Source organism: Dendrobium catenatum, unplaced genomic scaffold, assembly GCF_001605985.2.
Source record: "Dendrobium catenatum unplaced genomic scaffold, ASM160598v2 fragScaff_scaffold_400, whole genome shotgun sequence".
Classification (NCBI taxonomy): domain Eukaryota; kingdom Viridiplantae; phylum Streptophyta; class Magnoliopsida; order Asparagales; family Orchidaceae; genus Dendrobium; species Dendrobium catenatum.
In genome coordinates, this window is record NW_021318862.1 from 90,731 (window position 1) to 110,769 (window position 20,039).

The 20,039-nt window shown below is 36.4% G+C and overlaps 1 protein-coding gene across 1 annotated transcript in view; it reads right to left on the reverse strand.

Annotated features, from left to right (window-relative positions):
* Positions 1 to 1,332: 1,332 nt before the first annotated feature.
* LOC110110334 overlaps positions 1,333 to 20,039 on the reverse strand; it is a 28,228-nt gene continuing 9,521 nt past the window's right edge. The window contains exon 2 of the mRNA XM_020841749.2: positions 1,333 to 1,785. Within this exon, the coding sequence (XP_020697408.1) occupies positions 1,528 to 1,785 (258 nt within the window). The 3' untranslated portion in view covers positions 1,333 to 1,527. The remainder of the gene's footprint in view (positions 1,786 to 20,039) is intronic.

Sequence of the window (20,039 nt, forward strand, 5' to 3'; positions counted from 1 at the left end):
GCATTGTTTCCTTCGACGGTTAAATTTTATTTGAGACCTAACCTTTTGCAAGTTTATAACTTTTTGGGGAGTAATCAGAATTATAACAGGATTGAATATAATTTTTGCTTTCTTACTTTGACTGCTTTGGTCTATTTTATCTGGAGGGAACGGAACAATAGGAGGTTTTCCAATGTTTGGAGAAGTCCTAATGATTTAAAAAGTGTTATCATTTATGCTATTCGTGATAAATCTATACAGTGGAAATATTATGAGCTCCTTAAAGAAAATTTTGTGGAAATTCTGGTGGAATTGATTCTCTGGGTTGTTGGCTGGGCTCTTTTTGACTGTCGGTTGCTGTTACCAAATCTGGAGGCCTCTTCTTTTGTTCACAGTTGGGGTTTTTTTGGCATGGGCTGTGATTGTATATGCTTTGTTGAGGCCATTTTGCATCTCCGTGATGGTTTTATGTATCTGGGCCTTTGGCAGTTGTTGCTTCCTCTGTCTCTCCCAATTCTTCTGATGGCTGCTTTATTGGTTTTTGGGACGATGATGAGCAAGGTCTACATCTTTATTGCATCCTTGGAGGGTCTTATGGCAACCAAGATTGTGATTTCGGACGCTGTGATGTACCGTCTTCTCTGGCTTCGGGCAACTTGTGTCTCTACCGCTGGCTTCGTGGGTTACTATTATGATCTAGGCATTGATGTCTTTGTTATGTAGACCTTTTTTCCTGAGTCCATTTTCTTTTTTGCATTTTTCCTTTCTGTTGTTCTCTTTTGGTGGTATAGTTTCTATACTTGTAATTTTGGCTTCTTGTAACTCTTGGTGATTACTATACGGGCTTTGCCCCCATTTTTCCAAAAAAAAAAATGATATGGGCTAAGCCCTTTAACTTTCTCCCAAAAAAATAAAAAATAAAAAGAAGAAAAATAGGTGTATCAAAAGTGAGGAGCAGCACCAAAACTAAAACGATAATATATATTATAAAATAGCTTAAGACTTAAATGTAAGTTTCCAAGCATACCCTTTTTCACTGATTTTCGGACAACTTTTTCATTGATTAATACAGCAGCTTTAAAAAAGAAAAACTACCTTTCCGACAACTTTATAGTTATTTTTTAAATAGCTACATCGCAGCACAAATGGGGCAAATTATTACGTGCAGAGTCCGGACATAGTCCAAATGCCAATAAAAATGTACCACGTCACCCCAAAAGTATACGGCTTCGGTACCGAGCGCAGTACCGAGCGTCCGGATAGTTCTCCCGTCCGATGTCCGCACAGAATAATCTCTCCACAAATGAACCTTTTTTTTTTAATTTCACTCACTAAGCTTTTACTCCAGCATTCTCCCTAAAAAAACTTTTTTTTTCCTGGAAGTAGTAGTGAATGATGGCAGACATAAAAGCTCCGATATCAGGCTTTTAAGTCTAGGATTGTTCTTAAACATCAGCTTATCAGGAATATTAGTTCTCACCAAATGAAACAATATTATATGCTTAACATCTACAAGAAAAAGCTAAGGCTCTGAAAATACATACAGCTCTATTCTTGTTCATATTCATCGTCGTCATCATCATCCTCATCATCATCCCCATCCTCCTCTGTCTTCCTGTATAAGCTGCCGGAGCCGAACAAGCTCAGCTCATCCTTCCCCTCATCATCATTAATGGCTTCCAAGCCATATACTGTGTTCCTGTGTTTAACAATAAGCCAACGAAGCAGACGGTCTTCCTTGTTTAGGTACTGGAGTTCCTTGGGGAAAGAGGGTGGAACCATCATTGTCATCTGCATCAGGTGACCCTAAGCAAAGCAACAGAATGCAGTGAGCCAAAGACTTATATGTAGTGAAATCGAAAATAATCAAATTAAATTCCATTTATACTTTCACCAATACATCTATTACAATGCCACAAAATTCATTACCGAGCCAATGCTGTCAAACCATATTATCCTAAAGAAACATTCAGGTAACGGTACTTTTGTGGGTGCAGATTGGAAATACAACTGAAATACCTGAATACAACCTTAAAGCTTATGGGTATTTAAGTTATTACAACCCTAAAGCAATTGTAATATAAAGAAGAGAAGGATTTTGAAGGCGACTGATCGGGCCAGGGGTGTATCCTAAAGAAACATTCAGGTAACGGTACTTTTGTGGGTGCAGATTGGAAATACAACTGAAATACCTGAATACAACCTTAAAGCTTCCCCCCCCCAAACTTCTTAAATTTCTACTTTTGCCCCCTTTTTACCCTAACAGCCCGATCAGTCGCTCACCCTTCGTGCTTCTTCACGCAATAGCCGGCAGCAGGAATCGCACGACTCGCAGTCACTGATTTGGGGTCTCTTTTTCACACGGCGGTCATCCACGAGTCAGGCATTCGACAATGAGGATTATCAAATATCGATTGCATAGTATGATGAGTGATGATTGGCTCAATGATTGCTTGATACCTTACATTAAAAAAGATATGTTAAATTTGATTTCTAATGAAGTTGCAATACAACATTATCAAAAGATGCAAAATAGATTATTAAGCTTGTAATAATTTTCAATTTATCTATTATAATGTAATACAAGATTTTTCTTTAAATTATGCATTCATTTTATTTTATTTTTTTAATTTTCTCTATTTCTATGAAAATTTTGCGACCTCCCCCAAAAAAAAATGAAAGGCTAGTTCCGCCCCGGCCTTTGGCAGAAGATAATGCCAACAAGAGGTAAACAGTTACCTGTGAACTAATCTTCATTTTTTATGAGCACTGTTGCAGAGGGAGATGACTCTTAAAACCCTATCAGGGAGTTGCTCAGTTTAGAGAAGCCAATTATTTCATATGGAATGTTTAACTAGATTTAATGAGAAATCCTTCCTGCTAATGTTGGTTAAAACAAGTTTTAATGGCTCATTAATTGTGAACCATTCCAGTTAATTTTTCTATCGGGAATTTAACTGATAACTCTCAAACACTTAGTACTAAATTGCATTATAAGATATAGTTATGTGCAAGCAACTGATGTTATTTTTAATCTTGAGAACCAAAAGAAAATGGATTGAAGTCGCTAACAGTTGAGTTGCAAAATGACTTTGTAAAACTTGAAATTACAGCACTACAGGAAAAACAAATAAATATTCAGTCCTATTGAAAGAGGTTAAATTCATAAATCCAACATTCTTGAACTTCGCCTACTTTGTGGAGAGCTCAACAAAGTTCATCACTCTTCACTGAAAACTGAAGCAGGTCCTCTTGCCTGCCTTTAATTTGTGTGAAATATAAAGATAGAAAGAACATGCTGTTTATATGGTTTCCAATATTTTCCATAAATTGGCATCATATTTAGCAAGGGAAACACTTTTTTTTCCTTATTCTTTGAGTCCTTACCAGTTTTAACCAAAAGTCCCCCCAAAACCAGTTTTGAGAATAGCACCCATAAAATACACATAATCATGTAAGGCAGCGGTTGTAATACATAAATGTAGTGAGCATTACAAAATTCCAATCTGGTGAAATATTGCTAAATTACACTGCCTAAATAGTTACAAATAAAATTTTTAAATTTGTCGATGGAAATCTCATGACAAGTTTTATTTGATTAGACAGACAGCCTAGAAACAAAGACAATTGACATTAGATTAGCTGAGACTAGAATCCAAAGGGAATGATTCGACAAAGTTTCATGCAACAACAACAACAATAACAACAACATCAAGCCTTTGTCCCACTACGTGGGGTCAGCTACATGAATCCTTTTTCGCCATTGTATCCTGTTATAAGTCAAATTCTCATTTAAATCTAATAAAGAAATATCATTTCTAATATTTTCTAACCAAGTCTTTTTAGGTCTACCTCTACCTTTCTTAACATAAGACAAATCTAAAACCTCAACTTCCTAACCAGATCATAGGAAGGCCTCTGTTTAATGTAACCAAACCATCTAAGGCGACTCTCTCAAATCTTATCTTCCACTAGAGCTACTCCAACCTTTTCACTTAAATGCTCATTTCGTATCCTATCTCTAAGGGTAAAGCCACTCATCCATCTAAGCATCCTCATCTCTGCAACATTTAACTTAGTATTATGCTTCTCTTTTAATGGCCAACATTCGGCACCATAAAGCATTGCAGGTCTTTCCACCATCTTATAGAATTTTCCCTTAAGTTTGAGGGGGACTTTTCTATCACACAATAAACCCGAAGCATTCCTCCACTATGATTTGAATATAAGCGTTATTAACTCCTTTCTTTTCAAGAACTCTCCATAGCACTTCTCTTGGAACTTTATCATATACTTTCTCTAAATCAATAAATATCATATGTAGATCATCCTTATTCTCTCTATATTTCTCCATCAAACCTCTCAATAAATGTATGGCTTCCATTGAATCCAAATTGATTTTGAGAAACATTAGTATCACGCCGTAACCTATGCTCCATAACTCGCTTCCAAAGTTTTAAAGTATGACACATTAACTTAATTCCCCTATAATTTGCACAATCCTGTGCATAACTTTTATTTTCAAAAATAGAAATTAATACACTCATTCTCCACTCATCTGGCATCTTTTTAGTCTTCAAAACAGAATTAAAAAATTTAGTCAACCAAAAATTCCTTCATCTCCTAAGCATTTCCACATCTCTATTGAAATATCATCAAGTCCAATAGCTTTTCCACTCTTCATTTTCTTTAAAGCCTCTCTAAATTCGATTTTACTAATACGCCAATGAAAACAAAAATATTTACTTTCATATAAGGTGCTAAAGTCACTAAAGTCAATTGTATTTTCACATTCTTCATTAAAAAGTTTAGCAAAATATCTCATCCACCTTTGTTGAATATCATCTTCTAAGAAAATTACTTTTTGATCTTTGTCCTTAATACACTTCACTTGAACTAAATCTTTACTACTTTTATCTCTTTGTTTGGCTAATTTATACAAGTATCATTCTCCCTCCTTAGTATCTAATATATTATATAAATTATTAAAAGCTAAGCTCTTTACTTCGCAAATAGCTTTCTTAGATTCCTTACAAGCATATTTATAGATTTCCCAATTATCAGAATTTTTACATCTAAACCAATTTTTATAACAAATCTTCTTATTTTTATCTTTTCTTGCACATTCGGATTCCACCACCAACTATTTTTACTATTATGAGTTTTTCCCTTCGAAACTCCAAACACATCTTTTACAATATTCTTAATATCACTAGCAACTTTTTCCCACATAACATTAGCATCCTCGTGGACAAACAAAATCTTAAGATCTAAAATCATACTCTTAAAAATATTTTTGTTAATATTCTTTAAATGCCCCCATCTAATCTTAGAATATCGTTTTACTTTATTTTTTATTTTCTGTCCCTTTATCTTAATGTCTAAAACTAATAATCGATGTTGGGTACATAAATTTTCACTAGGGATAACTTTACAATCTTTGCAATCTAAACAATCTAATTTTCTTATAAGAAAATAATCAATCTGCGTTTTACTATATCCATTTTTATAAGTGATAAGATGCTCGTCTCTTTTCTTAAATAAGATATTTTGCTATCAAAAAATCATAAGCTAAAGAAAAATCCAATCTTGTCTTACCACTTTCATTTGTTGTTCGAAACCTATTATGTGATGAGAACATCAGAGATCAATGGCTACGATCTGGAGTATATTTTTTTATGTGTTTTATGTATTAGTTTATTTTATATTTCTGATTTTTTTCTATTTTTTCCTCTAGGGGTGGCCATGTGGTGTTGTAGCCCAAAGGCATTTTAGTCATTGTTTCTTTTCTTGTTCTGAGGCCTATTTATAGGCTAGTTCACTTGTATTTTGGAGGATGATGATTATTCAAATGAAATTCAACTTTTGTCATGATCTCTTTGTGAGTTCTAGAGAGTGATGGTGAAGCCTAGGAGAGGCTAACAAAGTACCCAACAGCCCACCGGCGGGTGAACTCTTGGTTTTGTTCTTCTCTTTTATTTTCCTTCTTTTTTCCCCTCCCCATTCTCTCCCACAACAGCCGGCTATGGCCTCCCCCTTCTTCCCAAGCCGACCGCCTATTATTCCCCTACCAATCTTCCCAACCCCATGGCTCCCCACACCCGACCCCTTCCCACATCCTGCCAGCGTCCCTACCCTACATCACAGGCCCGCCGGAAACCTCTCATCTCTCTCCACCCGCTGGCATTCCCCCTCCACCTCATCGCCGCCGACAACATATTTCCCTCCCACATTTTGATTTCAAATTTCCCATAAATACTTTCCTAATTTGGCTCCCCTAATTTAGGAATATAATTAAGTTCAAATTAAAATTTGAATTTCAAACCATTCTTAAATTATCATCCCATAAATTAAGAAAACTATCCAATTAGTTTAAATCTAAAATTAATTCCAAATTTAACTATTCAATCCCCTTAATTACTTGGGCCCACCTCCTTAATACCCAACCCCTCTCTCTTCCTCTCTCCTTGGCCGACCCCCCCAACCTTTTCCTTTTAATTAATTACATCCCATGAATTAAGGATCTAATTAATACAATCCCCTCCCCACTTTCCCTCCCAATTTCCCCAATTATTCAAATTCAGATTTCAAAGGAATAAAGCCTAATTCCCCATTAAACATGTAATTAAGTTCAGATTTAATCTGCCCCTCCCCCTACCCCTCCTAAGGCTTACGTTTTCTTTGCTGTCTTGCACTTTTGGAGATTACAGCTTGCAGTCCAGAAGACTTCCAGCACCCTACAACTGCTGTCCAGGGAATTTCGGCAAAAATCAGGTGTTGTCCTGCTGTCCGGATACTCCCACTGCTGTCCAGACTTTCTATTAGAAGACTTTTCCTTACCGTGCAGAACATTTCAGCCAAGACCCTTGCTGTCTAGGAGATTTTGGCAAGTTGAGCTGCTGCCCTGCTCTCCAGAAACCTCCTGCTTGCTGTCCTGAAAATTTCCGACGAGACGAGCTGCTGTCCTGCTCTCCAGTAACCGCTGTTTCCTGTCCTGAAGAGTCACAACCACTGTTCCAAGATTCCAGCAATTTTTTAGTGCTGATTCGCCATCCGGAAGGCTCTCATTTGCTGCCCAAAAGATCCCACACAACTGTCCACACGCAAGACTTCTTCGAGATCAGCCATTGGACTCCGGATCTTCTCCCTCGCACCTTAAATCAAATCTAAGAATTTGATGACGGTGACCTCTTCCCCAAATTTCTATCTCACAAATATATATCAGTTTTCACAAATACCGAAATACATGCAAACAAATACATTTGTCCCATGCAAGTGGAGGGATTTGGTATTCAAATGAACAAACAAGGATTCATATATCTCACTTAGGAGCGATGACCAGGAGATTCATGTATGAATAAGGAAGCCCACTACAAAGAGCCTTGGATACCACTTGCTACAAATGGATCTCTAATGAATGATATAATTTATTTGTGGGGGAGGTAGAGAGATCTAATTTCTCTAAAAGAAATATAGTAAACACATTAGTCTGCTCATGAGTGATGACAATGGCTAAGACGTGAATGTAACAACTCCCCTACAATCGACATTAGATATCTCATGGATACAAACAACAACTGTCAGATTCTGATTACTAACCCTTGCCTTTCATTTATGAAGATGGATCTACATAACACGCCGATGACCGTCCAGTTGGGACAAGGTGCCAGGATTCAGCTGGCAAATGCTGTTATTGAAACTGGAAATACCGGGGCTACCATCCAGTTTGGTAGCATTGACTTTCCTGCTGTCGTTGCAAGAGCTTCTGAGGCTCCTACTCGTCGCACGCATTTCGGAGCCCACATGTACGACAGTCTACCTGTACGAAGCAGCGAATAACTCTATTCAGAAGCTGCTACTTCACGCCACCGGATCCGCAACATTCACACAAGCGGACAGAAGACGTTTACAAATATTTTCATAATACCCCTGCACATACACTATAGCTTGTATACACATAGGTACACTAGAAGAGGTAAAAGCAATCATGAAACCCACATGGGCCCCAGCAAACGTGTTATTGGTACACACGTGACGTCCAGGGATGCTACGCGGGTTATCAAATTTGAATCCGATCCTTCTGAGCAGATAAGTAGGAGTCGACAAGTTCCATAAATAATTACAAAATGCCCCCAAACACCCGCATGGGCCCCAGCAAGTGTGTTATTGGTACACACGTGACGTCCAGGGATGCTATGCGGGTTATCAAATTTGAATCCGATCCTCCTAAGCAGATAAGTAGGAGTCGACAATGTTCAATAAATAATTACAAAATGCCCCCAAACACCTGCATGGGCCCCGAAGAGCGTGTTATTGGTACACACGTGATGTTTAGGGATGCTGCGCTGGTTATTAAATTTAAACCAGATCCTCCTAAGCAGGTAAAAAGGAGTTGACAGGGTATAATTATTAAATGCCCTCAAACACCTACATGGGCCCCGACGAGCGTGTTATTGGTACACACGTGACGTCTAGGGATGCTGCGCGGGTCGATAATTGAATTCAAGTTCGAACCTGATCCTTCTATACGGGTGAATAGAAGTCGATAGGGTTCGAACCAACAAACAAGTATACGGTCGCGACGGCTGGTATATTTGTTTTATTGCATTCATATTAGGTCGTCAAGGCCTATAATAATATGAATTCACTAACAAAGGCATAAAACCTACGAAATCCTATCCTCTGTCAATAACAAAGCAGAGTTGACAAGATTCAATCTATAAAGAGAAATAACCCTAAATACCCTGATGATGACCATGTTGAATGTAAATCTCAATCGGAGGGATTAATTTCAGGCATTTTTCAAATGTCTCTTAAAAGCCCATTTAATCGAAAGCTCCACCCAAATAGTCCAAAACCCAACAAATTCCAATTCCAGATATTTAAAATCAAAATTCAATCCATCAATCACTCAAAGCAAAATCCATCCACCATTCGCAACAGTTTGTCGAGATGGACAAATTCAAATATAACTCCAGCTCACAAATAGCTAATGCCTAGTCGAAAATATCACTATGATCCATTCTCAAATAATCTCCTACTAATAAGAACGTGGTACATGTCCTCTAACAGGCGGTCTGCCGCCAAATGGCACCGCAGGATAAACGGTTATGACCCGGGGCCCTCTGAACCGAGTGGTTTTGCCGCCAAATGGCACCACGAAATAGCGGTTATGGTCAAAGCCAATACACTCCTTAGTGGCATCAAATCCTTGAGACATGAATCAATAGGATATGATCGATAGGGCACAAAGCCCTCTGTTAGCTAAGGTGGATTCAAATTTGTCCCCTTAGACAAACATTCAACCCAGGTCTATGAGGTCCCCTTGGACGAAGCAACCCATGGCTGCCGACAAGGATCCTTCTGTCAAGTTGGGTCGACTACCTCTAACTAAATAGACCAGAGACCACGATGGCCCAGGACGACGGAACCATGAGATCTTGATCGGGTCCATCATCCATTCCCCCACCATCCGCTTTAAGTGCTAGATGGTAATATTTTCAATTTTAAATATCAAATTCTTTCAACGCAAATTTCCAAACCTCCAAAATATTCAAATTTTCCAACTTCCAACCAATTTTTAAATCCAACATTTTCAAATACCAATGTCTATTGCTGCTACTATATGTCTGATACTACGTATCTATGGATACAACGTATCTGATCGACGACTAGCCTTAATCGAAAGTTCTCTCTCGTGATCGGGAGGGGTAATTAACTATAGGGGCTTGCACCTATAGAAAACCAGAACTCGGAACTCAAATCATAAAGTCCTCGCAAAATGAGGGCGAAATCTCTGGGTAATGTCTTATCTACAATCCATCTGCCTTCCAAAATTTACCCCGGTACTTATTCCGTTAAAACTCCCTCGCCAAAAAAAAAGCACTTTAACGTGGCGAGGAGGTCGGGGCCGAATTTTCAGAGTCCACAATTTCCTATCTTCCTAGTCGCTCTTAACTATGGTTTAGTTGATTCACATGGATAATGTTAATTCTCATCCACTATAACCTAGTGAATTAGATAATTGAGTAAGTGGATTCTTATAGTAACAAAACTCATTGTTAGTTTAGGAATCATCGTTGAAAACCAATCATGTATGCAATGTTAGATTAAAATGACTGTTTTACAATCTTAACTACTTTGTATGTGATTTAGCATAAGCTTGTTTTACCGCTCTTTGTGTTTTATTTTGTCATTTATAATCAATATAAAGATATAGTTATTATGGTTTCTAACATTAAGCGTGCAAATTCATTAATCTAATCATCCTTGCATGTTATGTTCCACATCACTATGACCACCATGAATGCTTTTAAAATCATCTACCTCTCTACCAACATGTCCATTTAAATCTCCTCCAATAAAAACTCTTTCTTCAAGAGGTATCTTTTGTATTAATTATTCTAAGTCATTCCAAAATTGTAATTTTAAACACATATCCAAACCTACTTGAGGAGCATAAGCACTTATAATATTAACAATCTTAGCATTAACAATAATCTTTAAAGCTATAAATTTTATTTCCAATTCTGTTAATTTTTATAACATTATCCTTCAAACTCTTATCTACAATCACACATACACCATCTCTAGTATGACTCCCACCTGAATACCAAAATTTATAACCTAAACTATCAATCTCCTTAGCATTCTCTCCAACTCATTTAGTTTCCTGAATGCATAGAATATTTATCTTCCTTAAAATCATAATATCTATTAATTCTATTAATTTTCCTATAAGAGAGCCTATATTCCAAGTTCATATCCTAATTTTAGTTTCATGGACTAACTTCTTTGCCCACATCCATCCTTGATGGGGAACCCTTGCCCATTTAACACTGCACCCGGGTGCCGGTGCAGTGGCCCTTGCACACTTGTCACTGTATTCAGGCCATACAGCGCATCGCTTCCAGGGGACTCCCTAGCATTAACACAATTTTTTAAAATATTCATGTCATAATTATTCGGCAAGTTTTATATTGGCTGTCGACTACCTAATGCAACCCTCCACTTTTATCATCCATGACTTGAAACCTGACAACGGCAAAAAGCATGAAATTTAAACTAATGAATAAAAGGATATGAACAAAGGGTATTCGTCCAACACAAGAAATCTTAGGAAAGCAAACCTAAACCAGGCTTGCTGCAGTGTATTTTACTCCATGCATTTGGAGAGCACAGAGAAGTGATCAAAATAAGAAGTTAAGGAGATTTAAAAGATGAGAGGACAAGCTACAAAGGAGTTAAAAGCTTAATGCGTTACCCATTCTATTAAACCTCATATAATAGTCATGTAAGATGCTTGGTGAGGAGTAACGCTCCATCTCTCTCTCATGATGAGTTTGGGAGGAGAGTTCTTTATTTGAGGAATCTTAGGTTATTATTGTAGCACAAAAATTATATGTGTAAATAGTTCTGAAACAGTCTGCAGATTATGTCACAGCTGGAGCATTGGATCAAAATTGTAATTTCTAATCACTACTTACCACCCACATTCACTTTATTTTATTGTGCTTTCCAACTGCCAACCATCCTCCAACAACAAACTTATTTAATTGACCAAGAGATTACATTCGAGGGTGAAAAAAAGATGAATATGAAAGTAACTTGGAAAGAGCTTCAGAATGGGATAGGAAATTTTTCTTCTTTGGGTGAGTAATCCTCAGTTATTATGGGTGAATTAGTCACAAAATCCCCACTTATCTCATAAAAATTTTCTTTTATAGTAATGACATCCTTCATATCTACTTTCATTTCCACAGTGATTTTTTCTTTGCTAAAATTGGTATCAGAGTTGCCTTTGCCGTGTCTCAAGTTGAGCACTTCAGCAAGCATAAGGCAACCATGATATAGTGAAGCTTCCGGATATTAAACTTTTGTGAATCAGGGAAAATGATGAAGTGACCATTGGATTGCAATTATACTTCCCAAACTCCACTTGGCACCCACCATCCACCGATTTTATTATACTTACTAACAACCAAATATCCCCACACAACCAAAGTTAATCAGCCAATGGTCATTTCTGAGGGTATACAATGCATGAATATGGAAAGTTTTTAAAGAGCTAAAAAGAAGAAAGTGAGAATGTGATCTCAATCTCAAGAGTTTCAGGCTTCCAACATCTGCCAGAGAGATCTTGGGACTTGAATGCCAATTGGACTTTTCCCAAGTATTATTCACGTCATTCAGTAGAGAAAACAATTCATGTACCTCCTACCCCTTGGGATCAATACATGGCTGTTATAAGAAGCAAGTAGGTTATCATTGGACTCCCGAAGGTTTAGCAGAGGGGCTACTAGAGTGCCACGGAAAGCAGAGCAAAGACAAGGAAGGAAAGGAGGGATTAGTTGGCTGTTTAGTCCATAATTTGTAAGAAGAGAACTAATTGCTTTATTCTTATAGCTCTAATGGGAATATAAATAGATTTACAAGGATTTAAATAGCAAGGCAAATAAATTAGGAAACAAATCCTAAATATTCACATTAGAAAGAAAAAATCCTATATCTCAAAATAAGAAAAGAAATAAGGAAACACATCCTAAATCTCAAAATAAAGAAACCAATTTCATGTTAAATAACCTAAAATTATTCTTTTTAAGAGGGATAATTGTCCCCCCTCCCTTGCTTGGCTTTTCAATCAAATATCCTCTCACTAGCTCCCCCTTTTAGGTTCAGTGCTCCTGCTCCTACTAATAGTAGAAGATGAGGGAAAAGCTTCAATTCATTAGAAAACCATTTGGAATGTTTGTGAATTTATTCCTTCTTGGACAATCTAGTAGGTCTCTTCCAATCTACCATGTGTCAATAATAATTGAACTAATGACTTAGTTGGGAACTTGATTGTCAGCTTGGCTCAATATCTTGTGTCTTTTTTTAATTTTTCTTAATTTGAAGGAACAGATGTTGGCTTTGCTATAACAAAGAATATCGGCATCAAGATAGTCCAAGGTGACCAAACATAATACTAGCAAAAACTACGGGTTTTGAAGAGATGAGAGGAGTGAAGGGAGGACTTTTAAAAGGCAAAGAAGAGAGAGGCAACAATTTCTGTATATGTGGAGTACTTTTTGTGAATTATGATTCCCAAGAAGAAAAGGACTTGACATATACGGAAAGATAGAGAAAAGAGAGAGCGAATAAAGAGAAAAATTATGATACTTCTTAATAAATTCAAAGATAATGCCAAATAACATGTTCTCTAGCCTTTTTATGAAAACTAGCTGGCCTGTGCAAATGCACTAGAAATTCTTCTTCTTTTTTTCTCAAGAAAATCTAATATGAAGACATGAGCATATAAATATTAGGGTAAATTACACTTGGATTCTTGAGGTATAAGATTGCCTTCATTTTGGTCCATGCTTTCAAAAACACTTCACTAAAGCCCCTTAAGTAAATATCCAACTGCAAGTAGGTACCTCCATAACAACTCCATTGCAATAAAGACATGAACATAGTGATGTGAAATCAACAAGAATTGCAAGGAACTACTAAAAGTATTGTGAAGCTTTCTACTTTAAGGTTAATGAGCCATAAGGCATGATTATAAGAATTCTCAATTATTAATTTTTTCTTGGTATGCAGTTACAAAACTTAGGAGATTAGAACAAGTTAAGACAACTTAGAAAGTATCACAATAACACTAGATATGCCGTAATAAAATCCTAAGCTTAATATTTAGAAATTTTACTTAGAGTTACCGTTCTCACTCACACTCAATCTAAGGCTTTAGCGGAGAGAGGCTTTCAGCACACCAAACGATGCCACTAAGATGGTAGCAACACCAATGGCTTTGATCCAAGAGAAGATAGTCGGCGGTGGAGGAGTGGATTGTCCGATGAGAAGCCAAGGTAATCGTCGGTGGTTTTTAGAATTGAAATCCAAATATTATAGAGGCAAAACAATATAAAACATAGAAATAGCATAAAAGTATTATATAACATTAAGTTTAACGTCAAATTCCTTCTTCCCAAGTTCCCTACATATCCACATTTAATTCCTAAAGAAAGTTGAAATAGTTAGCAACAATTCAGAAATTATTTGCACAGTCACCACTGAGGGGGCTTTTATTTGAGTCATCGTCAAAACAAATTGATCTCTCCCCGACCTCATCTTGTGGAGTCCAATGTCTCTCAATCATCTTTTTCATTTATTTTAGTCGTCTTGCTATTTCATAAATGTTTGTCATCAACATAAATATGAGAGTAATTGATGTAGAACGAGAGGGAAAGGGTCATGTGAATTTGATATTTCAAATTAATTGGAAAAGAGAGGGAAGAGGTTACTTAATTAATCCCTTAAATGGAGTTCCAATTTTGTGAATGAATTAATTAAAATAGAGAAGGCAAGAGAATAAGGGGGACGGCCATATGGAGAGGGAGGAGAAATGTCCACATACAATATATGTGGACCTAAGCAATAAATGTGATTAGGGAATTAAATCTACTTTTAATTTCAGATTTGAGAGATTTAGGGGGTTTCTCAAAAGAGATTTACTAATTAAGAAAATTAATTTAAAACCAATCCAATTAGAGATTTAATTAGATCTAATTTAAGTATTTTTTCTAAAATATGGATTCTTATTTAGGAAACAAATTCAAATTCAAAATTGTTTGAATTTTGAATTCAAATTTGTTACCAAATTAATAAGGCCAAAATAAGAAGGGCTTTGAATGCAAGATGGGATTTGTGGAGGGAATTTAAACTTCCTAAATCATGATTATAAATTAGAAAAAGGGTAATTAAATCAAATATAATTTAAGATCAAATTAGACTTAATTTAGGAACTTTCCTAAGTTAGCTTAGTTAATTTTAGGAAAATATTTGAAATTCTAATTTGAATTTCAAATAGATTTAATTCTTTCCCCAAATTAGGTAGGCTAATTTTGATAGGTATTAAAGATGATTGAAATTATCATTAAGAGGAAAAGGATGGGGGTGGCCGGCGGCTAGGATGATGGGAGGAGATGGGGTGGCCAGCTAGGAAGCGGTGGTGGAGTGGCTGACAGGTGGAGGAGGGGAAGAGAGTGGCTTGGCCGACAGCTATGGAGGGTTTTGCCGGCGGTCAAGAGGGAATCGGCTAAGGGAGAAAGAGGGGGTTAGGGCGGTGGCTAGAAGAAAGAAGAAGGGTAATTAGAGAAGGAGAAAGGAAGTGTAGGGAAAGAAAAATAAATCATGAGCCCGGACACATCCTGCGGGTGATGGGTGTTGTGCTACCCTCACCTAAGAACTTCAAACCACGAGCCCGGACACATCCTGTAGCTGGTGGATACTACGCTTCCCTCACATAGGGACTTCCACTCTCCTAAGAACTCCCATAGCTCTCAAGAACAAATTGTAGAAAAAAAAATTTCTTAAAAATCCATCATATCAATACAAAAGCAAAGGCCTCTATATATAGGCCTCAAAATGAAAGAAACAAAAAAAGACAGATATGCTCCTAGGGCTTACAAAGGAGAACTTTCTCAAAAGAGGGTAAAAATAACTTTCTCAAAAGAGGGTAAAAATGGAAAATGCATAAATAAAAAAATATAATTAGTAAATTAAGATAAAGTGAAATGATCTCGGTCGTTGATCTTCATCTCTTTCTCAGATAAGCGTACACCGTTGGATGTTCGCATCAGTAATACTCTAATATTTTTAGAGGTGTTGGTGGTGGTGTGCAGCTTCCAATTGATCATTTACAGTTGCGATAGTGGTGGCTGTGGCGAAGGTGAATGGTTGTAGATCGAGGAAGCTGTTACGGCTTGGGGTGCATGAAGGTGTGATTATATAAATATTATATATATATATATATTATATATAATTATAATATATATATTATGGGGAAAGATATACGGCCTTCACGCAAGCGAGATGAGTGTGCCTTAGCAAACTAAGGAGCATGCCTTATAAAAAAAGCTCGAGGCATTTTTCATAGAATAAACTTGAATGGCCTCAAGGCGAGCCTCATTATTGCGCAATATAAACCCCAATGTTCAAAAAAAATAGCAAAAAAATAATATTTAAAACCAAAATCTATCAATTATTATATGTCAAATAGTTGGCATAAAATCAACCCAATGTAAGTTCAATCTATATCTACTATTCAATCTATGGTTTCAACCTTAAGATTTAAATGCCATAAAGCCTTATCAAAAAACCTTGCATACTTTTGAAAAGAAACAACCATTGGAAACCGCTTTTATTTTTGTTTTCTAAAACTGAATATATTGAAGTGAATTTTAATAGTAATAAACCTTGTGGAGAGGATTGTGACTTTGGCCGATCAAGTTCATTAAGAGAGTACACGTTTTTAGAATCTTGGATCTATTGTTCAGAGTGATGGTTGAAATAGCATGGGGATATTATCAACAGAATTAAAGTGATGGTTGACGTGGAGAATGGCATCGGGGCTTGATTGAAATGTGATAGAAAAGTTACCTTCAAATCTTAAAAAAGGAAAATTTCTAAAAGATGGTGGGTTAGAGGACCTGCAATGCTTATGGTGGTCGGAATGTTGGCTATTAAAAGAAGAAGCATTAATACTAAGTTAAGTGTTGCAAAGATGAGGATGCTCAGGTGGATGATGCTTTACCCTTTAGAGATAGGATTCAAAATGAGCATATACGGAAAAAGTGGAGTTTAGCTCTAGTTGGAAGATAAGATTTATGGAGAGTCGTCTTAGATTGGTTTGGTCCACCATAAAAAAATGGCGCCTTCCGATGACCCGGATAAGAAGTAGAGGTATAGATTTGATATGTTAAAGAATATAGAAGTAGACCTAAAAAGACTTGGTTTAGAAAAATATTAGAAATGATCTTTTTTATTAGATTTAAATAAGAATTTGACTTTTAACGTGACACAATAGAGAAAAAGAATTCATTTAGCCGACCCCACGTAGTGGGACAAAGGCTTGATGTTGTTGTTGTTGTTGTTGTTGTGATGTTTAGATATGAAATAAAAATAGCTCAAAAATAAAATGGTTAAAAAAACACTAAACAACTATGTTTAAAAAAACAAAAGAACCCAAATAAGTCCTCCATAACCGATATGTAATTCTCATGTAACAAAAGTTTAGTTGATATCGATGATAGTAGTGAGATCTGAAACAAATAAATCAGAATAACAACAGCAAGAGTTATCAACTCAATATCAAACCACACCAGATCACAAATCAAGTCTTAGGGTTCGTTTGGGACAGCTTTTTACTTGCTTTGCTTTATAAAAAGTTAATAAATAATCGTTTGGGGCATTACGGCAAAACGGAGGTAGCAAAAATTTCACGGCCTGCGACTGCTTTTCGCAACCTACGAATCCCTCCCGCTGTTCCACAGCTTCCCGTTGTTTTGAAGGGTAAAATGACAAATATACCCTAATTTTCGTAAGAGGATTTGTGCTCCGGCTCAATCATTTTCACGATTCCTATACATCTCCTCTATCGCAGCCCTGCAATCTCCCATTCCCACGATGAGTCGTCTGGAGATCACTCGTCGCTGAGTCGTCAGGAGATCGCTCGTCTCCGCTATCGAAGATCGCTCGCCACTTCGATTCCAATTCTCGTCTCCGCTATTGCATCTCTTCTCACAGTAATCTACCAAGGCTACATCCCATAATTGATCGGAGGTCACTCGCCCGCTCAGGTATAAGCTCCTTAAGCTAATCTACTATGGTTTAGGGTTCCGATTACCTACCATTTCTCTATTATAAAATTCTTCTTCGATTTTCTTTCTTCTTCGATATGACGAACTTTCCATTGCCGAGATTAATCCAATCATTTTTTAACTTAACTCTTTCAATTCTCGTAATTAAAAAATTGATCACTTGAAGAAATTTTTATTTGCTGCGAATCTTATGTGTGTTGATTGTAGCTGTATCGCCCTTAGAAATTTCTCCGAGGGCCACCACTGGATGCAGAGCAGCTCTTGCATTCCGGTTTCTGTTGTATTATGGTTGGTATTCTGATTGGTATTCTGTAACAATTCCATTAGAAATTGTAGCTGTATCGCCATTAGAAATAGATATAGGAGCTGTAACAAAAATCCAAATAAGGTAGAAGGGCCTAAAGAAAATAGACAATCAAAGCAGATTAATCTACGTCTGGACTCAATAAGCAACAAAATGATCCCAGCAAGTTCATATTGTTCGCCATATCATCTGGTCCAACCCGGGTTTTGGGACAGAGCAGGCCATCAAGTGTTTAAGGGATTTCCGATTAAAAATTTAGATCTAACATGAGAAGCCTTGACAATTCCAATGTAATTGATGTAGTTTTTTCTGATTTTAATTTAGTAACAATCTTTTATAGTAAATGTATTTAAGTTTGAAACTGTCGTCAAATAGCACCTTTTTTAGGATAAAGCTGTTCAAAGAAGACTTACTGCAGCCTTGGACTCCATGATAATTTGACATTTGGTTTTTTCCAAATATTAGCCGGTGATTTCATTGAGAGTGTGTGAAATTTTATTATCTTTTTGGGTGCCATACATTTTTTTTTAAAAAGTAAAGAGAGAGTGTGTGTGGGGTGGTGCATGTTATGATGCCTTATCGAGTCAGGGTACTCTTTGTAGGCACAGCAAGGTCATTCATTACATTTGTAGGCAGCAATTGTAAGCTTGGTTTCCTAAAATAGCATGGCATCAATACCATTCCAGGATACTATACTTGAGCTGAGCCTTCTCTTCCAATTTTTTTACACTGAGCTTTGCAATTACTTTTTCATTTGGATTTGCTTCCATTTCACAATCAAATTTCAAATCTTAAAAAAATATATCAGTGAAAGTTTAATTAGAATTTTTTTGTAATGAGCTAAACACTAACCAGAAAAGATATTTGATTTGTTTTCCTGTAAGTTTAGTTGCAGAATTATAGATCTGAATGATTGTTTCAAGTTTAATGCATTTGAAACACACAATTGTTCTTACTATTGATTATTTCCAAACTAAACCGGTTATAGAATTAACATTGTTGTGTGCTAATGACTGCTGAATCTCTCTGTTTCCCTACCTTGAATATTGATGATAGCTGAAAGCAGGGGTATTCTTAGAGCATTTGAATGCTAGTTTGCTTGAAGTTTTCTATTTTTAACGATTTAGCTTATGTTGTTTGAAACATCTTTGATCAGCTTATATATTCTTTCTTAAGATTAATTTGCAAAAATTTCCATCTTTTGATTGTTTATATTGACTTTTAGTTTTAATTAAGGATAAGCATGTTTCTTTATATGGTTAATCTAGTTTCATTTAGTAAAGATCATCATTGCACTTGGTTGCATCATTTTAGTCGGATTGTTGTTGTATCTTCGGCCTCATTTTTTTCAGTTTTTTTTTTTTTCTTTTCAGCTTGGAAACGAAGATTTTATTTTTGTCGCTGTTTGGATGAGACGCTCCTATATAAATGTTTGTTACCATGTCTTCAAATTAACAATGCATTCAGTTTGTTACAATGTATTCAGTTTCAATGTATTCAGTTTCAATGTATATTTATTGAACTTTCATTGCTTTGTTACAATGCATTCAATTTGTTACATTGTCTTCAAATTCACGATGCATAAAAATAATTAGCTTTATTGTATGTAGAAAACATTTGGTCAATGTTCTCAGTTTGTCCTATGGAATAATTGAATCATGAAGCGTTTGTTTTAAGAAAAAGAAAATTGAAATAGAGAAACAACTGCACTGTAAGTGCTGCCTATGAAATTATTTTAGCATTGCAGCCACAGGGCATTCAAATCTACATCCTAAGTGCTTAAAGGGACAAATTCCTCATAGAAATTGGTATTGGGATTTTGCATTTTCTGGAATTCTTCTGTAAATAGACTAATTTTTATAAGGATTTGTTCTGTAATTGTGCTTAAAGGGACAAGCCTGTTTTCTAACCAAATGCCCTCTCACCAATGCTTGCAATTTTACCAATCCTTTCAATGCACATAATGCTTTCAAGCATCGGCTGTTGCTGCAGTGGCCACAGTTACAACCATGGCTTGTCTCTTCTGATCAATCAAAGTTTAAAGATACTATTTTTCCCTGCTTGTATGTATGTAATTGCTTTGTCACTCTCCAGTACATCAGGTATTGAAGAGA